We start from the raw sequence: 11706 nt of genomic DNA, 5'->3' as shown, positions 1-11706 counted from the left end.
AGATTGACCTTTGACAAGCTTCTGTGCCTCAGCCCCCTCCTCCTGTTGTTATATGGGGCCTACTTTACAGGCTATTGGAAGGCGAACTGAATCTATTCCAGACATCCCAATCATCCTGTCAGACGACCCTTTCAAATTTAAAAGACTGCAATTCCTGCTCAGTGTATGCTTTGCAATGACTATGTCTCAGGGACACTCCTGAAAACAGGTTGGCATCGATGGAAGGCAAGATTGCCTCTCTCAAGGGCAATTTTATGTAGTGTATTCATGAAGTACCAGCCATGTAGCCACCCTAGTTTTTAAAACTTAGATGTAGGACTGTCAACAAGATAGAAAGTTGTCACTTTTTTAATCCATTCGAAGAATGATTACTTCAGCTAGTACAACACAAATGGAACGTATTACTATAAAATCACTTTCCTGCACAGCCACTGTGCTACAGGAGGGTTTAGACGGGTAGCCCAATCCTGAGCTGCCCTGAGCTGCAGGACCCAGCAGCTTTGCGGAGGGCTCCCGCCGAATCCCGCGCCTCCTGCACTACCTCGGGAGGCTCCTCAGGAGAAGGGGACATTTGTCCCCTTCCCCTGAGTAAGGGAAGCAGCCCTGCAATGGGGCTACTCACTTTAGTGGCGACTATTTGGTCGCCACTAAAGTGAAGGCGCTAGTGTAGGGCAAGCAGCCCTGCCTGTGCACCTTGGATCCTGTGGAGCTCAGCTCCGCAGATCCGCCTCCCCCATGCTCCTGGCCACGCCTCCCCCTCCCCAGATTGCCTCCCCCCACGCCCCCATCTCCCATGCCGCAGCCCGGTGGTCACGGAGACGACCGAGCCACGGAACCTGGGCGCCCGCCGCGTGCTCGCTCAGCACTGGGCTAGCTCCAGTGGGAGCCCGGCGGAAAGCCCCACAAACGTGCCTTATGGCACATTTGCGACTGTGGTCCTCATCATGGAGGCGCAGCGCGGACCACAGGATCGGGCTCTCAGAGACTAGACTGCCAGTCCGAAGTCCTGGGTTCAAATTCACCTCTGCCATGAATCTGCTAGTCCCAATCTTAGTATCAGGCTTTTCTCCTCCCCCCCATCTTGTTTGCAGTATGTGGAAAATGCATACAGGGTTATTGCAAGGAGTCCAATACGCTAAAACATGATAAATGCTTTGAATGTGAACTTTCAGATATTATTTGGAGGGCAGCTTTGAATGGTATCCACATGCTAAAACACCCAACTCTTGGATGCCTCCTAATTCCACTTGAGCAAGTCTCTTGCCTCTGAAATAACTATGTTAAAACTTGGAATGATAGAGAATTTTTTTCATTGCTCTGCAGATAATAATGAATGGTTTCTAAGTGGAAAGGAGATGCTGAAAATGAAAGTAATCAATTACTGAAGAACCCAAACTTCTGCAGACGTCCAGTGAAAAATTGCCACTGCCTTGACAGAAACTCACTATGAATTATAGCCTAGGAATTGTAAATATTAAAAGCACCCAGAGGGAAATGAGAGGTTATTAGGCAGGCAATTAATAAAAGACCCTGACAGATGTCACCATTTCATTGGCAAGGTACATCTGCATGACTGGAAAGGCAGATATGTCCAGCTCCAGGAGGCTGGGGGGGCCCAAGAGGAGCAATTCACTGTCCTTGGATTTTTTTTTCCTTTATTCCCACATTCTTTTTTGGTCCTAGAGGATTCATTTGTACAGTTGCATTAAAGGAGCAGTAGACACTAAAGCATAAATCAAGCCAGATTATTTGTGAGCAGCTTCAAGAAAAGTTGATGTGGTCACGGCAAGGTACTCCAGTTGATGTGGGAAGGGGGCAAGCTGGTGCACCCCCCCCAATACCTTTGCTCACAGAGAGGCCCCTCCATTTCAAACTCTGAATTGAAAAGAGTCATTTTCTGCACAATATCCATCTTCAGGCATTGAAGAGATCATGCCGGAGAAGTTAGTGTTAACCTTCTCCAGACAAAAATTCTGGAAGTTGAATCCTAGTCAGGGAGATGAACCAGGACAGGGATGGCACCTGCTCTCCCTGGCATGTGCTGGATTTATTGCTGAAAATGGCTGTTGGGCAGATTGGCAGACTGAGGAAGGCAGGTGTCATTTCAATGATTTCTATTTTGCTTTCCCTCTTAAGAAAAGCACAAAGCAACAAACAAGAACAGTCACACACCATATTAAAAAAATGTTAACTATACAAAGAATACAAATGGCAGATTCATCTGTGATCAGTAGTGATAAGATGAGATACCATTAAAAAAAGCGAACATCTGCAACTGTCATTTGAAAAGAGTGAAGGAAGGAACCTAACATATGTCTTGGGGAAGAGAGCAAGTCCTCTGAACCCACCCTAGTGGCTTGGACAGGTTCAGCTGGGAGCGGGTGGTCTTTCCGATAACCTTGAGCCCAGCTGTTTGAGGGTTGTAAAGACCAAAGCTGGTACTTTGAACTGAGCCTGAAGTGAACAGTATTGTAAATGTATTTGGTATAATAGAAGTGTAACATGGGCTGTTTGTCTGGTCTCCCCACCAGCACTCTGCACAAACTGCAGCTTCCAAACTGTCTTCAAGGGCAGTCCCACATAGAGCACATTGCAATAATCAAGCCTGGGTATAACAAGAGCTGGATCACTAAGGTCAAATTAAAACTGCATCAAATGTATCTCTTTCTCTCTTTAATCTTTCTCTCGATACCAAGCTAAACAAACACATCGGTAAAGCAGCTACCACGTTTTCCAGACTCACAAAGAGAGTCTGGTCCAACAAGAAGCTGACGGAACATACCAAGATCCAGGTCTACAGAGCTTGCGTCCTGAGTACACTTCTGTACTGCAGCGAGTCATGGACTCTTCACTCACAACAGGAGAGGAAACTGAACGCATTCCACATGCGCTGCCTCCGACGCATCCTCGGCATCACCTGGCAGGACAAAGTTCCAAACAACACAGTCCTGGAACGAGCTGGAATCCCTAGCATGTATGCACTGCTGAAACAGAGACGCCTGCGTTGGCTTGGCCATGTTGTGAGAATGGATGATGGCCGGATCCCAAAGGATCTCCTCTATGGAGAACTCGTGCAAGGAAAGCACCCTACAGGTAGACCACAGCTGCGATACAAGGACATCTGCAAGAGGGATCTGAAGGCCTTAGGAGTGGACCTCAACAGGTGGGAAACCCTGGCCTCTGAGCGGCCCGCTTGGAGGCAGGCTGTGCAGCATGGCCTTTCCCAGTTTGAAGAGACACTTGGCCAACAGTCTGAGGCAAAGAGGCAAAGAAGGAAGGCCCATAGCCAGGGAGACAGACCAGGGACAGACTGCACTTGCTCCCAGTGTGGAAGGGATTGTCACTCCCGAATTGGCCTTTTCAGCCACACTAGACGCTGTGCCAGAACCACCATCCAGAGCGCAATACCATAGTCTTCCGAGACTGAAGGTTGCCAACGTACAAATGTATCTGTATGTGTTGGGCATCTGAGTCCAAAGGCATAACTGGCCATGTATTCTGAGGTACATTTTAATGCTTGCCCTGCTGTCTGGATTCTACAAGTGATATGCATGTAGCACCCGGCCCCCATGCACTGCAAGCCGTGTGTGAACTGGGGCAAAAGTGTCTTTAAGTAATTTCTGCCCAACGTTGCTTATATGCAACAGGGATCAAATGTGTACACCTGCGGGCTGGGCAAAAATGGGTTAATACTGGATAATCTACAGGTTGGGTAAGCTTCATGGAACAAAGAAATAAACACTTAGCTGGTAGCAAATTTATAGCCATGTCAGTCTTATGCACATATAGTCAGCTCTTACAAGAAATGTATTTTTCACCACATTGCCAGGCAATTCCATACTGAAGTTGGGGAGTCAGGGACAGCCCAGTTCCCTCCTTATTTCCAACCCTTCTGTGAATTATGCCTCTGACAGAGCAGGTTGGAAATTCAAATAAATGAATTTTAACAGCTGAAAGTAATTTTAAAACAAAAGTACATTAGATATTCTGGTTGGTTGGTTGGCAACCTTCAGTCTCAAAAGACTATGGTATAAGCCTACAGCACCCGGTATTCCCAGATATTCATTCTGCCCATAATTCCACTCCTTCACTCAGTGCTTCACATCTGCAAAGCAGATTCCAGCCCCTGTCTAATCCTCATACCACAGAGCTAAACATAAGAGCCGCAGAGACATGATCTATTAAAAAAAATCAGGTGGTTGTTTTCTTAAATTGATCAGCTGTGATCAACCCTTGAGGTTTTATTTTTAAACAAAAGAATCAACATGACAAGGTTGAAAACACAAAGGAAATTTTTAAAAAGGCAGCACAGAAACCAAACATTTTAAAAATATCATTGGCTGATCCCTGTGAGTAAAAAAAGGCAAAACCTTAATCTTGCAGCCTTTTTTGGGGGGGGGGGGTTGATAGGGAAGGCAGGACAGGAAACACAATGGACTGGCACTTCCTATTGCTCTTTCATCTTGTCTCTATCAATTGAAGACTGCCCTTCATATTTTGCTTGAAGGAAATGGACGCATCTTTGAAGATTTGCAGTTGTGCTAGAAAAATCCCAACTAGACCATAAGAAGCTGCCCAAAAGTCACACACCTGCTCTCTTTAAGCTAGAAGTATGACTGATCATTCTAGTATTGTGGTCTCACTGACATGTACACAGGAGCATGGCTCCTGAGGAGACTTCACTGATCCCTTTCTTGGCCAAGTCCCCCTGCAACTTTATATAGCTATATGACACCGCAACATTCAAGAGGTGTCATCACTGTAGTTTCATTCTGGTAACTGTTGCATTTGTTGACTTCTTCCTGGTTGTTCAAAGTCACAGGAACCTATACTGGGAAAAGAGCTGGCAACCACACTCTAGAGAACATCACATTTTCCTGCAAATTTAAGATGAGCAGCTGCTGAAGTGGTTTCCACCGTAGCCCCTTCTCTGCTTTTGCAGCATTGCCTCCCTCAGCTTCCCTTCCTGCTGTTCCTTCTCTCTCTTCCAGAAGGAGGGCTTTTGGCTGGGCAGTACTTAGAATTTCTGCAAGAATTTGAGAACAAGGTCCTGCAGTTTCACTCGAAGAGCCTCGTCGCTTTCACACATAATGTGGGTCGAATCCTCCTCAATTCGGATGAGGGTCTCCACGTCTTGGAATAGCACAATGTGCCCTTTCGGAGTGTCCTCCACCTTCACGTCACTGAAACCATGCTAAGAGAGCCAGAGAAAAGATGTTCAGAAGGGAGTGGAATACAGCATCCTAATCTGCAAAGTAGGGGGCAATTTAACACGGTCAAAGAAGATAACATGGCTTTGTGCTGCCTTATCTGTACCATATGTAGGCCAGAGATAATACATTAGAATCTTCACACGTGTATAAAAATAGCCCATCCCCATCTCTTCCTTCGTCATGCTCTTCACAGCCTAAGATCTGGGCACGCTTCAGCATCACCTCAAGAAACAAAACCCAGGGAGGGGATGTGTTATGCATATTTATACCCTGACTTTCTGCTCTATAAATCATACTCAGGGTGACTGACAGAAACACAGTAAAATCTTTGCACAATAAACCAACATTCCCTTGGGCTTATCCAAGACAGTGAGATAGTGAAAGGTATGGCCCATTTCTCCTGTTTTCTCATAATCTTTTTCACCAATTGTTACATGTTCCCAACCATAAATGTGCCACAGTTTCTTGCCAAGACAGTCTTGGCTTTACTTTCTACTGTGCTGTTACTATTTTGACCTTGGTATGTTCTAGTACATTCTCCTTAAGTTATAATGTGAGGCCACTTCACAAGCCGCCTTGAGGCCCTTCGGGGAGAAAGGCGGGGTAAAAATAAAGTTATTATTATTAATTATTATTATTATTGCTGAAAAGGGAAGCCTCCCTTCCTCACCCTTGCCTTTCCCCAAGAGCAGAATGGTAAGAACAGATCTCCATGTTAATTTTATGGGACAAAGTAAGTGGGCTCCATTGGCACTGCCCTCGTACTCTGGACACAGGATCCAAAGGAGCAGGTTCAGACACGCCTTCTGTGGCATACCTGAGTGTCCCCCTTTATTTCTCCCATATTGATGAATGCTGCCATTCACTCCTAGCGTGAAAAAACAAGAGCAGCGCATGGGGCAAATGCTGCAGTGGGGTCAAATTTACCCTCTAGCCCTGTCTGGCCGTCCTTGACAAGAACACTGGGGTAGAGGCAATGCTTATCTGTGTCCATGGATATTCTGCGACCATCCCCCAGGGGGCACTGCAATTACTTAAGAGCCCCGCATCCCACAACATCAGTATAGAAGGCATTTTGCTAGTTTACAATGACATTCAAAGGGATTCCAACCACACTATGAATATGTCCTTTCTTGGTCATATGATTGAACTGAGGAGACTGAGAGCCCAATCCTGAGCTCTGCATGCAGACTTACTTCTGGTGCGCACTGTCGCAAATATGCTGTAAGGCACGTTTGTGGGGCTTAGCACTGGCCTAGCACCAGAGCTAGCCCAGTATGAGCTTGCACTGGAGCTTGCACGTTTGTGGGGCTTAACTCTGGCCTAGCACCAATGCGAGCCAAGTGCTCTGCTGCTCTGCGGTTACCCAAACCGCTGTGTAGCGAAGAGGTAAGTGGGGCTTGGGGGGAGGTGGAGAGGAGATGTTCTGGGGCGGGGGAAGGTGGGGGAGGGTGGAGAGAAGGTGTTCCTGGGGGAGGGAGCGGTGTGGGAGGAGGGCAGAACCGGGGGAGCTCACCACTTGATCCTGAGCTCCATGTCGAATTGTACAGCCTGACATGGGACTCTTTGAACTCTCAATTGAGTGGCCCCATTGCAGGCCTGCTTTCCTTGTCCCCTTCTCCTGAGGAGCCATCAATGGCTGCCCAGTTGCACTTAAGAGGCCGCGGCAGCCATTTTCGGTGCTGCGGCAGCCCTGTACTCCAGGCAGTTCAGGATTGGGCTGTCTGTTCCCCGACCCACTCTCTCCTCCTTCAACTCCACGTCCTGGCTTGTCTGGTCAGGATGTGCACCCTGGCCTAACAGCACTGCACATGTTTATCCTAACCTATCACACATTTTGATTGCAGGATCAGCTATTTAATGGATATTAATACATGCATACCCCACTTTCCTTTCTTACAAATGCTCAAGGTGGCTTCCACCCATTCAGATAACCAGTTAAAAATAAATAAAATAAAACAAAACAGCCAAAGGGCAGCATAAATGAAACTGAAACTAAGAGAGAAAGCAAATAATCACAAAAATCTATCTGCTAGATAGATTTAGAAGTACACTGAAGTACAATATATATGTGTATATACACATAAATAAAATGTTTAATGCTTTCTAGGGATGGCTGGAATCTGGAAACGGACCATACCTTCTCCAGAGTCTGCACCAACTGTTCCACAGGGATGGAGCCGCTGAGCAGGGGCTTGATGGCTCTCAGCTCCGGCACATCATCTGTCACCCTCTTCCTCTTCTTCCCAGGTTGAGGCTGAGGAGGTTTTGGAGGGAGCTAAAAGCAAAAACATGTCGGGGAGGGGGGGGGAGGAGGAGAAAAGGGGCAGTTTACAAAGAGAACCTCTAACTCAGTGCTTCGCAACCTGGGGGGTCATGAGCTTTCAGGGGGTCACAGAGACCCCATTTTCGACTGTAGATGTGTTTGCACAACATTTTAAAAAGTTGCCATTTTGCAGCAGGGAACCTCTAAACAGAGAAATGTGTTTTTGAAAACATTTAAAGGTGGTTGCACGTACCTGAAAACAACTGTTGTATTTAGTAACCTACGGTAGTCTACATACATATTTTTTTCAAGCACTGTCCTGGGTGCAGAGTATTAATTCCTATGGAAATCATGCAAAAAAGCTGAACTCATCCCAGAAAATCTTGCCCCCTCCCCAAAAAACACAGTTTAACTATTGAAAGAATTTCAAGATGTTTCCACAGACTGATTCATCCATGAATACAACATGTGATTTATTTTTAAAGTGTGATGTATTAAAACAATGACATCACTTCCTGCTTAATGACATCACTTCCAGTCTTAAGGAGGGCCTGACAGGTTGTTGTACCTAAAAGGTGGATCCTGGTGCTAAAGGCTGGGGATCACTGCTCTAACTGAACAACTACCTCAAGGATCCACGACCACAATCTATGTCTTGATAACCTAGTACAGGACAGACAGCTTCTCAGGGAGGGGGGACCTCTGTTCTCTCACCCAGAAGCCCAGGGACCAAAGCCCTTGTGGATGAACAGAATCTAGAATCAAGCTGGCATTACCTACCAGGAAGGGCTTCACAGATATGTGCATTGCACATATGCTTGGATGACATGCTCTGCCACCAGATTCCCAAGAGCAGGAAAGTCAAGGGGCTCAGGTAACTGCAGGTATCCAATCCCAAAGATTAATCTAAGTAAGCAGTTCCAAGGGGGTGGAGTTCCACAATCACCACCAAGAAGACCCTATTCCTTGCTGCCATACCCCTCTATCAATGGTTAAAAGAGCCCCCTCTGATTACCTTAAAGAACACATTGGACAATTCCATTGCCATGGTTTCAATTCCAAATGTGCCTTGTTTTAATGCTTATTTTCATCCCCTTTTCCTTTTGGCTCTTTTTATTCACTGTCTTAGCTGTCTGGTTGCAATTCACTTGGGAGGGAGCTGGTTGTCCTACCTTACTGAACTGCTTGTCTCTGCTACCATCAGCCTTTTAAGCTGCCCCAAGGCAAGGCAAATCTGGATTTTTCCTTCCCTTAGGCAGTGGCAGAAACAAACATCAATCCAGTTTAAATTCATTTCAAGGGAGGAACAGCAGCAGGAACCCTAAGCTTTGTTCTCCACCACAACGCATGAGGCAGCAATTCAATGATGTACTGTATATATCTTATTGTACGGAATCTCATTGCTTTTTTGCCATACCTTGATTAAAATTTGGGAGGCCTGCAGGATGTCAGCTGAAACAGCTTTGGGAAACAGATCTCACCCATCAGGAAGCCATTTTTGAACCCATGAATAGATTATGGCACTACCACCTTCTGAACCTTCCCTTGCAAGGTTCAGAAGCTGCAGCTTTGTGCAGCATGTCACCCCTCCCCTCCTGGCTGGAGGTGGGCACAGAAAACATGGGGTATAGATTCCTGTTCCAATGCACTAATTGCCACTTTGCTTCGGGGCTCTAGAAAATCTTCAGGAATTGCCTTTCCTCTGTGAGCCCCTGTACTGATTCAAATTTGGACATGAAGCTCTCCTCCTGAAGAGGAGGTCAGATCTTGGAGCTTACAGAGCAGGGCCTTTTCTACATAGGCCCCTATAGCATCGGGGCTCTTCCTTGTGGGAGTTTAACAATTTCAGGTATCAGGCTAAGACCTTTTCATTTTGTCAAGCACTGAAGCCTTTCAGATACAGGGCAGTCTGCTTTTATCAATGCTGGTTTTAATTTACACTATGGATTTATTTTCTGTTTCTTATCTGCCTGTTTTGAAGGCATGTTAGTTTTATATAGTCTGGGGTTTATCTATATCTTAGCTTACAACTTGGCTTTATGCAACAAAGCAATCTAATAAATAAAACAGACTAGCTTGTCAAATCAGCCAGTGGAGAAACTCCAGGAATTTATTGGTTGCCTGCTGATTGTTTCAAAATGATTTTGATTGAGGAGTCCAGCTTCTCTTGCAAAAACCATTAAAAAGAATGTCTTGTTTGTGGAGTTCTGTTGCAATTTGGAGACTACAATTGCTAGTTAATTGGGGAACCCCCTGAGATGCAAGCAACAGGGAGTAATACCCCCCCCCCAAAATATTCATACTGTACCTGAAGCACATGCTTGTTGTCTTTAGTATGCAAAATGGCAGTCACAGTTGCTAAGGAAATACCTGGCTTCATCTCTGTGGGCACCAGTGAATCTGCAAGCTAAAGCACAGAAGATGATACAGCTTTTTGAAAAAGGGAGCAAATTTAGCAACTTCGTTATGCTGGGTTTCATTAAAAACTCTAAAATGCGCAACACGAAAACACAAATGTGCACAGAGTACAAATGCAAACAATGGCTGTTTATGGAAACATCAGCATCCATGTTTGCATCCAAAAGGCACACGAATCAGGAGGTCTCCATAAAGGGGTAATTTACCCAATGCAACATTCAGAAGGCAGATTCTAGGCACACAGGAATCAAGGGCCAGACTCAGGTTGGGAAGACCTGGGTTTGAGTCGCAGCTCAGTCACAAAACTCCTTTGGGGCACAGCAGCCATAATCTCACAGTGTAAAAATAGTACGCAAAGCTTTGTTGGGAGGAACTTTATGTGTGTGGGATGCACAACCAGGCAGTGCCATCCTGAGCTCCTTGGAGGATGAGTGACACACAAATGTAATAAACAGATGTTAACTGAGCTAATAAAATAATTTATATACTACATTAGGATGTCAATAAAATAAAATGATATTGATATAATCACAGCACCCATTCACACTCTGTTCTATCTCAACCAAGAGATAGAACTTGGGGAGGGGCTAGAGTGTCAGAGGAACAGCTGTTAGCCAGAGCCACATAGAGCCTCTGGTCTGACCCTGCAAAGTTCTTCTTACGTTCATTCACAAGAGTGGTCACTGTTGCCCTGCTTGAGTTGGGAACATACCCTGCACCCTCCTTCCCAGTGGTTGAACATTGTTGGGAAAGATGGACAGCAATGGGCAAATGTTTCCAGAGACATTTATCCCGTTGAGGAACCCCTGAGAAGCTTCTGAAGACTCTTTAGATTTCTCAGGATACACTTGGAAAAAGAATGACTTAAAACCAGTGTGGACATAAGGACAGTTCACATCTGTACCAGGTGCATTTCCGTGGGAATGTCTGTATGTGGGTTCATTTTTAAATCCAGCTGTGCTGTACACAAATTATAGCTGCCCTGAATGGAATGTGTGAGTAACTACACCCAGGTACAGTCTCACAACTATTGTACTTGGGTGCAAACATGTGCCCAGCACAGTGTAACATGTGTACAGCCCTGCTGTCTCACTCCACCCCCCCCCCCCCGTGGATCTGCAGATATTCTGGAGAATGTTCCTTCTGTACATCTCCTATAGCACTGAAAGCCAAATCTAAATTCAATCACTGCAGCGAGAGCTCAAAACCAGCTTACTGACAGTCGTAAAAAAAATGAAGCAGTCGCTGAAGAGTGGCTGCGATGGAGCCTTCAATAAAAAATGAGGTGCACCTCGGGGGCCTTGTGTTCTCCTACACCCCGATAAATAAATCTATTAACAGCCCGGAAGGCTCTTCCCTGAAGCAAGAGGGTAAGAGACATTTGGCTTCCTGTAATATTTTATTTATGCGGCTAGATTTCTTTTTGGAGGCAAGTGAGAGAGGAAAGGAAGGCAGGAGATTTACTTAAGCCTTTGTAACAAGCGGCTTGTTTCTCTCCCCTGCAGTACTGTGCCATTTTTTTTAAAAAAAGAAGCCAGAGTTGTTACTAATTGACTCATCCAAAACACCACATGGTGAAATGCCAGCAGGAAGAGTGATGCAAGCGTGGGATGGACTGCCAAGAGTTCCATGTGCAGTACCAAGGCTGGTGCTCTGAACAGCTGGGGAGCTGGCCTGCAATGCTTAAATTGATCTCCTTCCAGGCCTGTCTTGATCTCAAACCATCGCCTCTGGTTTGGTCTCAAACCACCTACAGTCTCGCAAGGGACAACTGCGTTGCAATACATAGGCTCCACTTTGTTCTCAGGC

At 45.8% G+C, this 11706-nt stretch overlaps 1 protein-coding gene across 1 annotated transcript in view; it reads right to left on the bottom strand.

Annotated features, from left to right (window-relative positions):
• Positions 1 to 4164: 4164 nt before the first annotated feature.
• Positions 4165 to 11706, bottom strand: part of INTS9 (integrator complex subunit 9) — a 77282-nt gene continuing 69740 nt past the window's right edge. The window contains exons 15-17 of the mRNA XM_066611959.1: positions 9788 to 9886; positions 7354 to 7491; positions 4165 to 5194 (exon numbers count right to left, since the gene is read on the bottom strand). Coding sequence (XP_066468056.1) covers positions 5018 to 5194; positions 7354 to 7491; positions 9788 to 9886 — 414 coding nt within the window. The 3' untranslated portion in view covers positions 4165 to 5017. The remainder of the gene's footprint in view (positions 5195 to 7353; positions 7492 to 9787; positions 9887 to 11706) is intronic.

The sequence above is a fragment of the Tiliqua scincoides genome, chromosome 1 (assembly GCF_035046505.1).
Source record: "Tiliqua scincoides isolate rTilSci1 chromosome 1, rTilSci1.hap2, whole genome shotgun sequence".
Classification (NCBI taxonomy): Eukaryota; Metazoa; Chordata; class Lepidosauria; order Squamata; family Scincidae; genus Tiliqua; species Tiliqua scincoides.
This window is presented reverse-complemented; position numbering and strand designations above follow the sequence as displayed.